The sequence below is a fragment of the Argiope bruennichi genome, chromosome X1 (genome assembly GCF_947563725.1).
Source record: "Argiope bruennichi chromosome X1, qqArgBrue1.1, whole genome shotgun sequence".
Classification (NCBI taxonomy): domain Eukaryota; kingdom Metazoa; phylum Arthropoda; class Arachnida; order Araneae; family Araneidae; genus Argiope; species Argiope bruennichi.
The window spans coordinates 82,670,002-82,689,251 of NC_079162.1; the positions used below are offsets into that span (position 1 = coordinate 82,670,002).

The window sequence follows — 19,250 nt, forward strand, 5'->3', positions numbered from 1 at the left end:
AATTCCACACAAAAAAGCTCACTTTCTGTTGCCATATGTGATTTTCCATTTTTCTTCTTAATGTCCTTACTTGTTTAAGCTTTTATCACAACTAAATGCGAGTCTTTGGATACCTATCCCATAGATATCTGCAACCAATAAGGATAGCTAACAATTTACAGTCAGTTTCACTTCTTTTTTCTTGCCTATCTACCTAAAAAAATCTTAGAAATGGAAAAGAGGTGGTAATCGCATGGCTCAAGGCCTCGACTATATGTGAATGATAGAGTACCTCCCAACCATAAGATTTAATCAGATTTTGAGTTTGAGTTTAAGCATGCGAGTATGAATCGCGTGATTAGACATATGTTTTCCTAAACTCGCTTCAACCGTTTCGTCCATTTTCTGTGCTTACTACCAACCAATTCATTGTTATCGAAAATTCACATATATGACGATAATTATCTTTTTTTTCTGTCAAGAACTGTATGGTTAACCATATTTCACAGCTGACAAGAGAATCGTTTTTCTTCAACATTTTAATATCATACTACGAAGCATATAGTAACATCGTAAATGCAAATGACATCGGATTCTGTGCAAAGAATGAGTGTACAGGAGCCTGTTTACACACTGATTCTCACATATGCCAATGAACCTTACTTAAAAAGTAACCTTCGTTTGAGACTAAGCTCTATTCATTTACCGCATTTAAATATTGGCGAATGGCATGGCTGGCATCTTAAAACCGCAAGGCCTAAGCTCCAATGAGCTTGAAGTACATTTCCCAGGGCAAAAGTTTCTAGATATTAAGTTCGTATATAACTTCTGAATAAGCGTTTTTCAGGACTAATGATAACTTCATCAGTTTAACCATTTCTATTGCCGTGGGAAGTAGGCTTTCCACCAAATTTATCAATCTTTGTATGAATTTATGTAGGTTGGCATAAGTTCTGACAATTTTTTTTAGAAAGACAGAAGCTTAGATGCTTTAGTTCTTTATTTTACACAAAATGATGTGTCTTGATTTGATACTTAATTATTAATTAGCCAAATTAATTAATTAATCAAATTAAATTTATATAATAAGCTAAATGAATCCCTTTTCTTATTTTAATTTCAAGCCTAAAAATATTTTAACATAATATGACTAGAAAAAATTGGCCCTTTAAAGGGTTAAATAAGCATTTCATGAAATAGACCTAACAACATCTGACCGAATATTTGTAGCATAAGACTGTTACTGCGCGTGCGTGTTAGCCTTAATGTTAATACATGTTATCTTATGAGGCTTCATTTGAAGTGCACGAAATCATTAAAAAGGAATTTTAATGTACTCTTTTAAAGATATTACTATGTATTCTGTACCCCGCTAGGACTTGTTCAAAAACACGGTTGTACAACGCCCTCTACAGCAAGAAGATGGTATTTCCGAGTCTATTCAGTTTGATGATCCCAATCCCAAGTAATTTATTCTTTCCCGAAATTAATAAATACTGGAACTGAATCACTTTGTATACTATTATCAATAAAATTTACGAGAAAGTGCTTCTAATCAAAAATGAGCTACAGAAATTTTAATCTTAATAAGTTGAAATAGGAATTGCAGATTTTAAATCTTTAAATAGCGAGTTCCCTCCGATTTTCCAAATAAATGATAGTATAAAAGAAAGGTAATTTTAGTATTCATCCAGTAATTTTAGGAAACAAATTTTTTCTCTTATTTATTACTTTTTCATTCGCTTTTATTAATTTGTCTGTGGAGAAAAATTTTGTAGATGATTTTTCATTATATTTCTGATTATTAGAGTTCTGAAATATTGTCCAGTTCCGGATGACAATACTACATTTTAAAATTTTCAAAGCTTAAATATCAGGTAATCATTCAATTTAATCGGAGCTTTCATTCCAGACGAGACTTAATCTTTTAATGAATTTGAAAAATAATGATAACAAAATTTAATAATATTTTTACAATGAATTATAAAATATATCAAGAACTGAAAAGAAGAAAATAAAAATAATTTTTAAAAAATAAACTTTTATTTGTGTACGGAAAAGAAGAAAATAGTATTTTTATTAAATACTGGAGGCCAAAATAACAAAGTACCAGAAAACAGTACTTCAACCATAATGAATATAGCAAGTAAGAAAAAATATATTAAGGAATATAAGAGTGGGAAATAAATAGGATAGCAATATATAAATATATTGCCAAATTAAGACATATTATGGAATATAAATTACAAATATATCAAGGAATAACAAATAAATTGAATTAAAATTGCAATATACTTAAAATATTTTAATCAGCATTTCACGCCTTTACTGTTTAGTGTTGAACTCCAAAGTTTTAATAAATAAGTTATTTTCTTCTTTTATTTACGTTGATAAAAGAATGTTTTTAAAACTCTTTTTATAATTACTAAACACAGCAAAAATAACTAGTGGATCCATGCCTTTTATTGCTTTTAATCTTGTTACCTTTGTCTAATACGCTTGGTTAAATAATGCTTTTAATGGATAACCATTTATTTAGGATATCTTTAAAATGAGATAGCAAAATATTCATCAAGATTCTCTTTTGCGAACTCATGAACGTCAGTTGAAATCATGAGAGTGTTAAAGACGCGATAGCTGATTATAGTAATAAAAACATCCAAAATACGTTGAATTATGTTTTCATGTGCCATGGGATTAAAAATATGTACCCATATTTTTAGTAACTTGTTTTAACATCGTTCACTAATAGATGGCAAATAGGCACAATGGGAACAAATTCGTTCAACGCTAGATTACACAATGGGTACTTTAAAATAGAACAACAAAACTGTGATTAGTAGGGCCAAAATTAAGATCCTAGCCATTATCAGAATATTCGAAAAATTTAGCTATTATTGTCCAAAAAAAGAGTAATTATATAAATAAAGAGGTAATAAAAGTCAGAGAACAGAGCATCAAATAAGAATTCTTGATGCATGTCAATACGAGCGAAAATGTTCAAATTTTCCCCGCCCCGATTTCCTGTTGATTCGTTTGCAGTATTTATCAGTATTGATTTTGAGTTGATGAGCATTGTGTTTGATGATGCAATGCCGTGTCTCTAAAGAATTGTTTTGGCAGGAAAAACATTTCGCTTCCTTTGTTGTTAAAGTAATAAAAGCAAACCCGCAAATTTAAAGAGATAAGCTTAAAATCATAGAAAAAACACTTTCCCTTTAGGTAAACAAGATTTAGGATTCCAGTATTTTAGGCGACGTATTGAATTTTAATTTTTCATCATTAACGTGTTACAGTAAAAGGAGATTGATGGCAAAATTATTTTGCATGAAGTGTATCTAAAAGGGCAATGCTCTTTTTATTGAAAACTGCCTTAGTCTTTTTATGTGAATTGAAATAAGAAATATAATACGTATGAAGCTCTGTTTTTTTTATCAATCTATGTAAATGAAATAAACGTTTTCTCATCGAAAATTTAATCTATTAATTTTTTTTCTCGCCATTTAAAGTACAGTTCTTCTTTTTTGCACTTAGTTACATTAGTTAATAAGATAGATGCGGCATTTATTGTATTGTATTCATTGTATGGATATTTTTCAATCTTGACTTTCTTATAAGATTAAAGTACTTTTTTTCTATTGACTTAAATTCAAAATCAATTGATGAAAAGCTGTATCGTCATTATATAATGTGTATCATCATATTTTATATTAAAAATTATTATATTCTTATGCTATTATTATAATTTTACATTTAAAACATAGAATAAATAACGCTATCTTTGAATTGCTAGTTACGATAAATGTCCTGTTTTTTTTCTCTAATGTAACCTAATTCTCAAGAATAACTGGAAATGCATTCATGCTTTCCAGTTTTTATTTTCTTATCAATTCACCGTAATTGAAAATTTATTAGCTGCAATTTCTAATTAGGTAATCTTGAATAATTTTTTTTCTTTCGGTAATATCAAAACAATTCCTTAATTTGGAAATAATAAAAAAAGCACATAATTGATTCTAATTACACAATTTTATTCTAATTAAATTTGAGTTGACCAAAATTTTACCAAATTTGACATTTATGCTCCTCAGACCATAATGAAACATTATTTTTGGTTTAAAAAATGTCATTCAAGTAAATCTGGTACTTCAAATTAACATCATCTCAAAACTGCACGTCAGAAACATGAAATCAGTTAAATAAAAAGAGCTAAACAAAACTGCTTGCTTTTGACTTTGCCCTGGCCGAAGCATTGCGTTTTCTTAAGGCAAGTTAAAGGATTATCCCATTTTTTGGTTACCGTCTTTCACTTTTCTCCGTCGTTCACAACATTTTTTGTTGGTTCCCTTAGATTTCCTATGATTACAATATAATAAAATCCTCATGTTTACGTTTATGAATGTTTATACTTTCCACTGTTTGCAGGCGAGTAGTACCAGCAGGAAACAATTGAAGAGAAAGAACGTCGCAATTAACTAAAAACACTCGAAAAAAGTTCTCTTTTTAGCTGGTGAAAATGATTTCGACAATCTTCATGAACTTGAAAAACAAATAGAGAATACAAGGAATAAGAACCAAATAGATATTCATTTTGGATGTCATACTTTGGAAGGAAGCAGTAAATTGTGTTTTGTGTCCGGAAAAAAAGTTTTCTGGTGTAAGCTCATGCTGTATTATATCCAATTCAACTCGATTACCACTTCTATCTTTCAATCTATTTCAAAATTTTTCCGGAATCGGCATTAAAAGGTGAATAAATTTGCAGAAAGAAAAATTAGGAAAACTGACGAATTTTTAGAAACAATACGATTATGAAATTCATCAATGTCGCAATATTTTATCTAAACATGCATTTTTAATAATGATTTATCGAGCAGAAACAGTTGGTCAGTTTTATAAATCTGTGAAATATGTTATAATGTTCTATTTTTATCACATTATCTACGCTAATCGCTTTAAAAGACAAGATAAATATTCAAACAAAGCAAGTTTGCATAGTAAGCAACGTTGCGTGATTTCTAATCATTCCGGTAGAACCTCAAACAAGATTATGCAACCAAGCACAGTAGACTCACGCAGAGTGTCATCTAAAGATTGTTGCTGTTTTCACGCAAAGTGGTAGCATCTATTGGAAAGATTTTTTTAATAATTAAGATAAAATAAAGAGTCGCTTTTGGAAGAAAGCGACAAATATAGCTTTTTCAACTATGTTAAAAGAAGTTTAAAAGAATTGTTATTGGGGCTTGAAAATTTTTCACATTATTTCATCTAGTATGTTATAAACTTGCAGAATAACCGACATTGAAGGAAGGAAGAAAAGGGGTGGCATTATTCGAATAATATTGTGTTTCATTAATATCATTTTATTGATGGAAATATTTTTCACACCTTCTGAAAATAATTTAAAAATTTAAAAAATAACAGTTTTCTCTCAAATGATTATACAGTTTAATGCATTCCCTTTCTGTCTCGAGGACTTTTGGTTCTTTCTATACTTTTCAGGACCTAATAGCGGTAATTTTGTCTAACATAGATCTGCAGTATTACATGAAAATCACATGTCTGAAACAAATGTTGTGCTAGATTTTTTTCATCGGAAAATTCCGATCTAAAATGCATGAATGGCTGGAAGGCATTCCAACGGCCTCTTTTTGCCTTCAATGTTGATGCTGAGAGCATTTCCGTGGATTGAATTATATAGATTGAAATAGTCCAGTCTAAGTTCGTCAAGTCTTCACAGTCATGGTTTAATAAAGAAACTTAAAACTTGCCACAAAAAGGAAAATTTAGTTGAATTCCTAGGAAGAATGTAAAAGAAGAATTTAAAACCACAAGGTAAATTAGTATAAAATTTGTATCTTCAGTATCTGTCAGGTTTTAACGATCATGTTGCTTCAGCATTGCGGAAACAACTGTATGAACTAAAGTCCTTTAAACTGCAGGTGAAGAAATTTCAAACAAAACATTTTTTTGCATCTTTCAAAATTCATAAGGAAAGAGTCATGACTTAAAAGAATTCGTTACAATTTTTAACTAATTATTTTTAGTTAAATTAATTTATAACAGTCACTAATGACTGTTTAATCTTATTTTTCAACATAGTGGCAGGACAAAAGATTGTTTGACAGTTTTTTCATCATAATAACGACTGCGGAATGGAAAAGTATAAAAAAATCAGAAAAGTTTAAAAACCATCAGGAGTGGGATCCCTGAAACTTTCTTGCATAATCACTAATAAACTTGTCAAGCTAGAGAATTCCTTACATGGCAGTGGCGTACAATAGTTACAAAATATTAACTTTTGGCGTGAATTTAACATTTTTACTAAATCTATCGTGTCATTCTTAGCAAGTTATTTGGCGATTAACCTGTGGTATGCGTTAATAGTATCCAAAAATCGAATTTGTGTTTTAGGCACGTTTTTCTTAACCGAATGAAACAAAAATTTAATAGAAAACTGCCAACAGTCAAAAAATCACACAGCAAATTTGATAAATTTAAGTCACTGCGTTTTTGAATTATCGAGTTTATATGTTTCTGAAAGTACAGACCGGCAGACAGTCAGTTCGTGATTGGATTTGCATCAAAATGTTACAGGTGTCTATTCTATAGATGTTAAATCTATGTACCGAATTTTATCCATCTAGATTACTTCGTTTTGTAATTATCGTGTTAATATATATTCGAACAGTCGAACAAACAGAACTCCACAGAACAGATTTTACTATAAATTTAATAAAAATCTGAAAATTTGGTGTAAAGGCAGTATCCAATTTCAACAATTTTGGCGATTACTATACTTCCTCTGTACTACGTATACGAGAAAGTAAAAAAAATCCCCTGGGGCGAGTGTAGAAGATGAAATATGAATGGAAACAATTGATGACGTAGTACATAATTGAACTCTTTCATAGTCTCAGAAATGATGGTTATTTATCTAGCAGTACTTAAAAAAGAATTACTATTTTTCATGCATAGTAAGATATATTCTTTGGTTGCCAATTGTACTGCAGAAACTAACAAAATGAATTTACGAGTAGTTGACCAAATCCATAATTCTCCGCAGATTTCTTCCGCAGAACACAATTTTATCTGACGAGTTGTTTCATGCTTGTTATGTATGTACAATTTATTAATCTATTTTTTATTCACTTTCTGCTGTACTAGAATTTTGATATTTTTTACACATGAGCATTCGTGATGAAAGACATTACTTTAATATTTTCAGAATTAAAATCAACTAAATTCTTTAATTTAATTTTTATTCTACACAAGTGGCGCCACCTGATAATAAATTTGAGAAAGAAAAATTTATTTGATTCGTGATATTCCTAATAGTGATTTTAAATTCCAAATTAAAATGTATAAAAAGTCGAAATTAAAATGTTCTGCTTTTTAGTAACAAATATATACAAGGAACAAAATCTTTTAAGTAACAAAATGTTTTGAAAAAAACTTGTTAATTAGATCTTTACTCAAGTGGATATATTGAATTGCACAGTTTATTTATGTAAGTGGAAAACAAATAAAAAAAATTAATAACAATATCTTCTGAAAGAAAATTTACTTATCAGATCCCTCTTCCCATCCCTCCACCGGAAAAAAGTATGTGTTATTTAGCTCAACGTTAATTTATGTAAATGCAAAACATCAATCAATGAAATATGCATTTATTATTGTAACAGCTAAAGAAAGTCAATATTACATTCGATAATATCGATAAAACATACTACACGCACATTGTCATTTCATAATAAAGTTCGGTATTTAATAAAGTTTGCGCTTCATATTAACAGTTACTTCGGTGTAAACAGGCATTTCTTCAGAGCTCCGGATCTTAGGCAGAAAATATTCCGCGACTTTTTTTTTTTTTTGGAAATGCTCTATGGATATAGATAGTCTTGTGACTTTATAGTCTTTATTGATTGCCTCCAACACTTTACACTTTTACGATTTATGTTTTGGTTCCCAGATCTATCACAAAAAAATATTTTTAATACATTAATAAAAAGTTTTTTTTTAATTTTGGAATTTATTATTTTTAATGTTAAAAATTTATTTCTTTTAAAATTCTTTAACTTTAAAAGAAAGAAACTGAAACACCTAAGCTTTATTCGAGAATCAAATTCATTTACACTAATGTTCCAGCATTGTGCACACACCACTGTATAAAAGAGTGCAGCGCCTTTTAAGCTAAAGTACATATTCTAAACAGCCGTATAAAATGCTATCGTGAACAAAAATGCTTCCTTTTAATGTTCTAGATTTTTAAGAATGAATATTTTAATTTGTACATAACATATAAAGTCCTGATAGAATTGCAAATTTTCTAGTTCATAAATCCCCATTTTAAGAATATTTAATTCTTTTATTTTTACTGTATTCTTAATTTGTAATTTTGATTAATTTTTTTATCAAAAATACGGATGTCAAGACAAAATCATAAAAGCGTGAGATTCTGATAGAAATAATCTAAGTAAATTGAAATTTGTATCATATTTATAATAAATTTTAACTTTCAATGGATATCTACAAATTTCTTTCTTATGATTACAATGTGTCATAATTTCTTTGCAATATTGCATGATTTTCTATTAAAAAAAAATTCTTTCTTTCTTTTTACTAAATTAATAAAACGGTATTTAAAATTTTTTTATTATTTTCTAATTTTTAATTCTTTAATAAGTTTTTAATTTATGGTTATAAATACTAAGGTACCTAAAAGTTAATACTTCGCAAATTTTTTAATAGATGGAACCATCTTTGTTAAATCAGTTTTAAGTTAAATTAATGTATTGCGTAACTGAGAGCCCTAAAATACAAAAATGTTCTGTTAACATCCGGAACCAGTTACTTTATAAATGCCAGAACTCTAATATATGAAGAAGGAAGAGAAAAGTCGATTATAAAATTAAATCCCACAAACATGAAACATACGAAATTAATTAAAAGCATTTCATAATAAGACAACACTTAAATCTGTGCCCCTTTTTGACATACTCCCACAGCACAACAGCAAGAAATCCTTTCATGTCAGTTTTAATGTACGACAAGCCAACATATATAGCATATCTATATCAAAATCGGGTTTCGAAACTCAAATCTTCCAGTGCCAATTCCCCAGCCTCATCATCCCGATTCCCCATTTTATTAAATGACATTATTTTCAAGCCAATAATTACTTAATGTCAATTCAACTTACATATGAATCTAAGGACAGACATATCGAAATGATTTTTAATTGTCTTTATTCTTTAAAAATTGTCATAGGACTTTAATGTGGGAGTAAATTTTGGATATAAAAAATTTTATATTTTATATTGATATCTAGTGCATCAATATAATTTTCCTCCATCTGTCATATAAATAACAAAAATGGTTTTTGTGTTTGAAAAAAAAAGTGAATGTACAATTCCTCATCTGGCCAGTTTTGATTCAACTTATTAAAAATGTATAGGGTATTGAATACAAAAAGAATAATAATTTTTATTTGCGATTAGATAATCTATTAAATGTAGACAAATAAAACTTATTTTAAACTATGTTATTTTCATAAAAATACGCGAAATAAATATAAGGACTGTTGGAGTTATTGACAAATAATAAATAATCTTCATTTCTTACCATTTCCGATACATCCACATTACGAACGTTCATAATAACGATGGTCATTGTTACTGCAGCAGGCCAATCTAGAATGACAGAAATAGTTATATCTGTAGCGACAGTTTTGTAAAGCAAAAAAAAAAGTAAATATTTTGATCATTTCTGAATACAGGCTTTATGATTATAAATAAAATTAAGAAAAACGGCAATTTTCATCCAAGATATTGCGCGATTATTTTATCAATCGGCAGCTAAGGAAATTAATTTAAAATTTACAGGATATAGACAAATATATATAAAAATGACATATGGCTTTTGGAGTGAGATGTGCAGCTGCCAGATGGAATTTGGATAAGCTCGAAGGCACTTTATTCTACTAAACCCAATTCATACAAAGAATTATCTTTCACATCAGATAAAATGAAATCCAACGATTCAAGTCCTTTTAATACAGACACATAATTCAGCAAAACTTAGATTCTTTGAATAATAAATTATTTTTAATTCATTTCAGGAGCTATTCTATTGAATAAATATGTGAGTAGGGATTGCAATACCGGGATACCGAATACCGGTATTTTGAGTCATTTGTGCAATTTTGTAATACCGGTATTCACAAGTTTAAATACCGGTTTTTCGGTATTTACTAGAAATTTTTAAAATTGTCTTGTAATTTTTTAAATTGTTCAGGGATCGCCAACATAGCAAAGTAGTATACATTTTTGTTTTTATGTCTCCCTAACGGGCGAAATTAATTAGCTAATTAATGACTTAATTTATTGCTTAAATCTAAATTAGCGAAATATGGATTATCCCTGAAAGAAGATATTGTATCCATAACGACTAATGGAGCAACAGTTATGAAAAAAGTTGGAAAGTTGATTGGTGCAAATCAGCAATTGTGCTATACTAATGGAATTCAGTTAGGAGTAATAGATGTATTATACCAAAAAAATAAAGAACAGAAGAATCGAAATACTGTGGATATAGAAACTTCGGATTCTGACATTGAAGAGAATAAGAGTGAGAGTGATATTGACAATGAAGATAATGACAATTTAATTGTTGAAGAAGATATTGCTCATGAGGATGAAATATTAACCCATCAAGAATTGCTTCCTATAATTTATAAAGTTCGAAAAATTGTTAAGATATTTAAACTTTTCCCTACAAAAAATGCCATATTACAAAAATATATACTAACTGAAAATAAAACAGAATATATGTTAATAATAGATTCTAAGACAATAATAGATTCTACACACATCATTAATTTACTCCTAATGATGGAACGATTTTTGAAATTTAGAAATCCAATCCAAAAAGCAATAATCGACTTAAGCATATAAATTAACTTTTCAGGGAGTGAATTCGACTTAATATCCAGAACTATATCAGCTCTACTTCCAATAAAAATGATTACAGAGGCATTATGTCGGAGAGATTTTAATTTATTAACAGCTAATGCAACAATAAATTTCATTTTGCAGCACACATTACTATCTGAAGAATTACATATTACATTGAAAAATCGCACAGAAGAAAGGCATACCGAAATAGAAAATGTCTTACGGTATTTACATAATTATAATAATTTTAAAAAGGAAAATGAAAAAGAAGAAAAGAAAATAATCAATTCGAATCTGGTTAAGTTTATAGTAAATTTTCATAAAATTTTTTACCCACAAACCTATCCACATTCAAAAGAATTCGGTTCAGTTATCGAAGATTATGATGACACTAATGTCTATAGTAAAAAGGAATTGTCTCTTGAACAAAAATTAGAATTAGCGATAAATAAAAAAAATTCAACGAATCAAAATACAATACAGAAATCAGTTATATCCAAAACTTCCGAAGAGAAATTGATTTATTTGAAGATGATAGATTTAGAGGAAAATACTTGTAAAAAGTGAATCGCGCATTGCTAACAGTACTACCGACTAGCGTAGATGCCAAAAGAGCGTTTTAGACAGCTGGTAATTTTTACACAAAATTACTTTTCAGGCTTAATGATAGTACAAGGATGCATTATGTTTTTTAAGATCACATTTTAAAAATTTGTAATAGTACCACAGACTGAATAGTGATATTTACACTTTTTGTGTGATTTAAATAAATAAGTCGTGTCTTTACTTTTTTGTGATTCTTTATATACTGTTGTAATTTATAAGTTACAAATTATTTTTTGTGATATTTAAACTCTCTTATAAAACTGGCAAATAAAACAAAGAAACGCCTGTGTTTTCGTTTTTTTCTAAAATTTCTAATACCGGTATTAAAACCGGTATCCCGGGATTAAGATCTAAAAAATACCGAATACCGGTATTGAAATTTTGGTCCGGTATTGCAATCCCTATATGTGAGTATTATCCTAGTTCACAGGGCCGGATTAAGCCCTTTAGGGGTCCTTAGGCAATATAAGTTTTGGGTGGCCACACTTCTCTAATTTCCAAAATTATAATTTTTGTGGATTTTAATTTAGCTTATATATAAGCAATTTTAAGCAACAAAGTTTGATAAACTAAATTACAGCATTTAATTACGACTCACTGTCAAAAGAGTTGATTTCGGTGTCTTGTCAATAAGAAAATTAAGAAGCAAAATTTATAGTAATATTAACAAAATAATAAAAAAAATATTTCTTTAAAGCAGTCCAAATACTATTTAATTAATCACACACATTTTAAATTATAAAACAACATATTTTTAGAATAATAAAACAACATGATATAAAATTTGTAAAAATTAATTAATTTGGGTTCGTTTTTAAAATAATATTCTAAAATTTAAGTGATACTTTATTTTAAGTTAAAGGAAATCGAGTGCATGAGCTCTGTAAAATAAATGAGAGCCCAAGATTAAATTATTCATAAAATGTAAAAACAAACTATAAAGCCATAGGTGACCTCTAGGCATTTGCCTACTTTGATTATTAATAATCCTACTGTGCAGGCGAAGATCCTTTTTCAGATTAAACTATATATTCAAACCTCAATTAAAAAGGAAAGGTTCCAGAATGCTTTAATGTTCTTAGGTTTGCTTGCTCTTTTAATCCAAATACAAAATCTGTGCTGCTAAATGGTACTTACTGTGCTACAAATTACAAAGTGAAGCAATTATTTCTTTATCTTTAATATTTTTTTTCTTTCAAAGAGATAAAAGAGGCGGTTTCGTACTTATGCTATAACATCGTGCCATTCAGAAATTCATCAAGAACAACAGTTAAAGACAGTTCAAGATGAAAATTTTTACTTGCCACATCACTGGTAAGTGACGTAATAAATGCTTCTACGCGTTTCAAAGGCCCACTAATGGTGTAATGGGTCAACATATGGCTTATCTCAGGAATATGAATGGCAGAAAGAAAGTTTATTATCCTCTTATGAGTTATGAGAACTGTGGGTTCTTAACCAATATTATTTAAAAATAATGCATTATCAAGGTGGGTTCTATCAGTGAATCACCCTACGTATTTGAGATAGATGCTGGGGATTTTCATGATTTTCTCCGAAGAGAAACAAAACCAAGGACCAGTTTTCCCTGAAAGACCTACAGAAAGACAATCGGCTCTTATATATTGAATTTTGATTAGATTTCTACCTCAGCTGCCTTCTATCTTTCTAAGATCGCTTGGATAAATAAAAGATGCCACATTTTCTATATATCAAGTTCACGATACGGAAGCTCATGGATTTCTCTAGATATACTAAATCAAATTGGATTAGAACCCTTATCATAATATGTTCCAAAAATATAGAAAGAGCTCCATGAAATTAAACAGCTTTTGGTTTCAGCATTAAGTGTTACTGCATAAAATATCTAATATTGGCATCCAAAACTAAATTCTAGCTAAAGCATATGTTATTTTCAAATATATTAGGTTCATATACTAGATTATTTAAATAGGCGTGATAATACACTGGGTAACTTTACTAATACTGTCACTTGATTTATTATTAACTATATTTGCGCCAATAAAATTCATTTACTTTCAGTTCTGGGAGTGCGTAATCCATCATATTCTTCGGGTACAATATCCTCCATTTTTAAACGGTGATGATTATAAGCACTGCAACAGAAAAAAAAATCAAATTAGCAAAATGAAAGATATTTTAAAGTTTTACTAAATACATTGATATTGTCGAATTTCTGCTGAAATGTAATGATAATAATGTCTTTTTTTTAACCAAAAATTCCATGAGTTATCATTTTATTTTTACTTTCTAAAATACAAAGGAAACAAACAAGTGAAACAATAACATAACAAAGAGAAAGTATTGTAACGGCCAAAAATTTCAATCTCGAGATTTTGACGAAATCTCCAGGCTTCGGACTTCCTGATTCTGAGAAATTTTAGAATTATGTTTCATTGTACGTGAACGCTTTAATTCAAAACCGTTTTGAAATAGCAGATGAAATTTGATATATGGTCTTGCCACCAAATTTGTAGACTTTTATCAAATTTTGAACGAAATCCATTCAGAGGAAGTATGTCTGCCTAATTATTCGAATACAAATGATCTCGATAACAACAAAACGCAAAAGAACTAAGCAGATATTGTTACATTGGTTTAGCATCTAAAATATAGATTCTAATGTAATTTTGAACAAAAGTTTTCAAAGGGTTGAGCGTCTATCGGTCTGTAATTTCACATATATGTAAACGGGATAGCTCAAAAGGGCAAAAAATGAAATTTGGTATGAAATCTTGTGACTACAGCTGCAGTTCTGGGCCAAATTTTGGTATCAGTCGCTAGAGGAAAAGGTGTTTAAAATGCTTTTTCGGTTTTCTGGTATTTGTGTGTTAGCCGAGGCCAGTGATTAACCAGCAAAAAAAAATCGCCGGAAATAGTACACTAATAAGCTTTACAGTAATTGTTGAATGCCTGTGGTAAGCGGTTAATAATACACAAGTGGCTTTCTTTACTATACGACGAAGCAAATAATTCCCACGTGTGAAACATTGAAAATAAATAACTGAGTATTTATGGCGTTTTCTACCTTGCCCAAGACAAACAATTTTATACGAACAAGGGAATAATACCTTGGAGAATATACGAGAAAGTTTTGCGGAGACTACTTCCACAAGTTATATATATTTATAAACAGTGGAAGTAGAAGCAAAATGCGAACTGTCCTGACATCACAATTTTGTATTGTGGTGAAAAGCCGAAGACAAGCCCGGAGTAAATCACCCATTTCAACAAACTTCCAAGGCCAAACAAGGATTGTAAGTGAAATGGGTTCTCGAATCTAGAACCCTGCGATCTCGAAATATAAAGACTTTACCACAACGTCACCAACGCCTAAAGTCGATAAATACATGAGGTGCACTCCGCTCTTTCAGTTTTCACATCACTCCAATGTTGTAACATTGAATCTTCAGCTTGAAATAGTAGGCGCCAGTTTCGTACCCATTATTCCAGATCATCGATGGAAGCGAGAGCTAAACTTGGAATGTGCGAAACACAATGCTACGACTCTGCCACCAGGTCACCACAACGACGCACATCTTTTTTGACTTAACATGTCCTATCTTTACAAAGATGATTGATGATTTCTGGCGACAAAAAAAAAAAAAAATCTTTCTTCCACACAATAATACTTGTATTTTTTCTTAATAACCGCTTGGTTTGTTTAAAAAAAAAAGTCTATTGCTATATTAAGCTGTTGCAAACGATTTCATAAACGCTCTCCAAAGTAAAAAAAAAAAAAAAGAAAGAAAGAAAAGGCAGAAAGTTGCATGGTTTGTAAGGAAAAAAAACTGAGCATACATTAAGCCGTTTAAAATGATCTCATGAATATTCTCCAACATTTAAAAAAACCATGTGCATTGTATCCATTGAGGTACAAATATCAAGGTTAAAAAAAAGAGTTCATCCCATCGAATTTTCTATAATTAGTTGTCGTAATCTAGAAAATTATCTTGATGAATTGAAACTGATAAAAAAAGAATTCTTTCGGAAGAACATTCACGTCACGCGAAATGATGTAAACAGTTCAGGAGTTTTACAGCCTTGTCAAATCTACGCCCCTCCTTTTTCTTTCAAAAATCTGGACCCTCGATAGGAAGAAGAAATTGTTCTTTTAATTCTACAACGATATGGATTAAAGAGCTTTTGGGGGAAGGAGTCGTACTCCATCATATCTTTTCAAAGGATAATCTATATTTTGTACATTCGTTATGCATTGCAGGTGTTTTGCGGGGAGTATTGATTCTATAAAGGAACCGCAACCAGCATATTAAAAGACAGACTTTTTATCAGGGAAGAGGCCATTAAAATAAGCGTTGTTTCTTTCTTCCTAAAATAGGCTGTAGAAAATAAGAATGTATCAAAGTGTTAATCAATATTATTTTTACGTGGGCGTTTTTATTTTCTCTTGATTAAAATAGAGTCTTTCGCCCAAATATAATAAAAACCGATTACTTGGATATTTGCCCCTAAATAGAAAAAAAAAGTGTTTTTTTCGGGGGGGGGTCTTTTATAATGGTAATTTTTTTCTATTTTTGGTATATATTTCAGATTAAATATATGATGCTGCCATGTGCGTGTAAATGGATTCATCAATTCTGAAAAGATGTTTGTTGATCTTAATGACGGTTTAATAAGAACACACGCGTGTTTAATAAACAAAAGTGAAATATTACATAGCGTGCCTCCAAAATTAAATCTAAAAGGTTAGAAGGTCTAAATGAACATTAATATAAGTCTAATGCAACAGCGTTAAAATCATCTTAAAATTAAGTAAATAAAAAAATGTATCTATCGCATAGCTCATTCATATATTTAGAAAAATTCTTAATAAAATATTTTTAATAACTTTAGAACTGACCATAATTTATTAAATTTTTATATTTCGGACGAAAATGAAAATTATTTGTTTATATATATATAATGCCGTTGTTAAATTCTTAAAAATCAAATAATAATTTTTTCCATTGCTCTAGGCAAATAATAACATATCGTCACTATTAAATTAAAATGTTGTATGTCAAATTTTCCAAACATTTTATAGATGGAAAATAACCTAAATACGTTAGCTACATCTGTTCTCAAATTGTTGTAGGTCGTATCATGTTTTACTTTGTGCAGTTTTTTAAATATATTTTCGTGTAATAATGACATTATACTGTTATTTACCTGATTTTCCGAAATTATAAGACTTAGAAATAACATAGATAACAGTGATTTAAAATAAAACTTTTTAAATTTTTAGCTAAAAACTCTGAGAGGTAATTTTGCATAATAATGTGAAAAAATTTAACTGAATAAAAAATTATATTGGAATGCTAAGATAAAATAAGATTTACTGATTAAAAGTGCGAGTAGTTTAACCTAAGTGGGAACTTGCTTTACAAATATACACATTATGTACTGAAAGGAAAGTACCTTAAATCAAATTCAATAATGTATATTCTGGCATGTATTGTAAAATATATTGAAAGAATTAATGTTTTATAACGTTTTACTTTTGTTGTATAATTAAAAGGGAATATGTTAGAATAACATTCTAAAAATTAAACTGTATTCTAAAATCGTTTATTAATTTTGATTTATGGTTCGCAACTATGAATAGTCTTAAAATATTAATAGTCTTTGATCCTCCAAAGTCTGGCTATTTTTATCGCTAGCAGGTCTAAATATTTTTGAAAAATGTAAGTTTCTTTGTACCAGTTTGTATAGTTTAATGTCATGGCCGTACAGTACAAAATCAGGAATTTGAAAAACATTTTTAATCGATTTTTAAATAGCGAATTATTAGTTTAACTGCATTTTTTTAACCTTTTCAATTGGAAAAGTTTACTATAATTTTCAAAAGCTGTAAGATCATTTAAATGAAACCAGCGGGAGTGGTCTTTTCCAAACTTTGTCGCATATTCTCTAAGAAAGATATTATGGCACGCCCTTCTGAATAAAATTGAGGATACTTAGGCAAGAAGTAAAAGCCACGAGTACTCTGATTTTTATTTTCACACATGAGAGCTCTATGCTTCATAAAAGATAAAAATAACAAATATTTTTTTAATTAACAGCATGCCATTGACGAACATTAGTTACGAAAGTTCGATTTTCGACGTAATCTAGATTTTTTACTGAATCTACCATGCAAATTTTAATGATATTTTAACCATTACTCGTTTTTCATGCGGTTAATACACAGGTACTAGAAAATAGATTATGCACTTCGGACATCCTTTTCAAACCCATTAAAACCAAAAACTGGCATAGAGCTGCAATTCTAGTGGGAATATCACATACCAAATTTCTTTAATCTAAGTCATCGTGTTTTTAAGTTATCCCGCTTATATACATGTAAAAAATCAAGACCAATAGACAGTCAACCCTCTAATAGGTGTAGTCCAAAACTTGAAACTAATCTGCACTTAAGATGCTGAAACCGTGAACCAAATTTCCTCTACCTAAGTTGTTAGGCTTTTAGAATATCGCGTTAACATTCAGGTAAAAGTACAGAGATCAATTCCCTGACAAATTTGGTTCTAAATATGATATGGATCAACATTCTAGATATTAAAATTATGTACCTACTTTTATCTATATAAATCTTTACTTGTAATTGATCAGCTGGACAGACAGAGACTTTCTTTACATGGATTTCGTTCAAAATTTGACAGATATCTATAAATTTGATGCAAAGGTCTATATCAAATATCATCTGTCTAGATCTAGGCGTTTTTGGGTTATCATGTTCACAAACAGACAGAGAGAGCGACAGTCATAATGCCAAAAATGTGTTTCTGGAACTCAGGGAGGCCTAAAGCCTGGAGATGATTCGTCAAAATTTCCAGTTCGTATTTATTGACGATTGCAATATTTTGTCTTTTTATATTTCGTAGCAAGAAAGTAAAAACTGCATTTATCTAGATCTATAAGAAATCTATTGAAAGAAAATAAGGCATATTTGTATTGGAAAGATTCCCTGTCTCAATATTTAAGCCGGAGCATCTGAATATAGTGACACAAAATGTATTCACTTGTTATGAACTATGTTATTCAACACACTCAGTTTAGAGGAGCACCTTATGTAAAATTTTGACACAAATAAAAAAATTCCTATCGGTGAGCTGGAAGGTAAAGGAGGATTCTATTACATCTAAATTACTATCTGGCAACATAAATTATTGATGTTAGAAACAGTACAAATTAGGGCTTGAATATCACTTTTCAGCCCCTCATTTCTAAGATATTGCAGTTATCGAAAAACTTAAAATACAAAAGTTGTTTGTGTTAATAAGACGCTAATTTGACTAATTGGGTTTCCTTTTCTATCTTCAATATTAAGAGAGTTATAGCGAAACGAATATTTCAACCAGCCCCCAATGTCCACCCTCTTTGGATTAGATGGGTCATTTACGAACTCGTCCAAGAATTTTACATTTCTAACAACATATTCCAAGCCAGTTAAAATCTAAACAAAATAACTCTAGTTATCCTGATATTGCAGTAAGCATAAAACATAGAATCTGATAGTTGTAGCTTTTTTTTTTTTAGATAGAGAGATTTTTTTAGATAGAGTGAAAATGTGGCAGCCTAATTTGCCCTCTGATAATTAATAGTGAAAGTAGAAGTTTTTTCGATTACAATCATTAGCCTTATATTTATGAACATACTGGCTTTCTCTGTTAATAATAGAGTTCAGAT

The 19,250-nt window shown here is 29.6% G+C and overlaps 1 protein-coding gene and 1 long non-coding RNA gene across 2 annotated transcripts in view; one reads left to right on the forward strand and one right to left on the reverse strand.

Moving 5' to 3' along the window:
- The window catches only part of LOC129958186 (glutamate-gated chloride channel-like), a 71,039-nt gene that overhangs the window by 46,833 nt on the left and 4,956 nt on the right, over window positions 1-19,250 (reverse strand). Inside the window, exons 2-3 of the mRNA XM_056070457.1 lie at window positions 13,578-13,657; window positions 9,604-9,671 (exon numbers count right to left, since the gene is read on the reverse strand). Coding sequence (XP_055926432.1) covers window positions 9,604-9,671; window positions 13,578-13,657 — 148 coding nt within the window. The remainder of the gene's footprint in view (window positions 1-9,603; window positions 9,672-13,577; window positions 13,658-19,250) is intronic.
- LOC129958191 (uncharacterized) overlaps window positions 1-19,250 on the forward strand; it is a 74,660-nt gene that overhangs the window by 36,696 nt on the left and 18,714 nt on the right. The gene's annotated exons all lie outside the window — the stretch shown is intronic.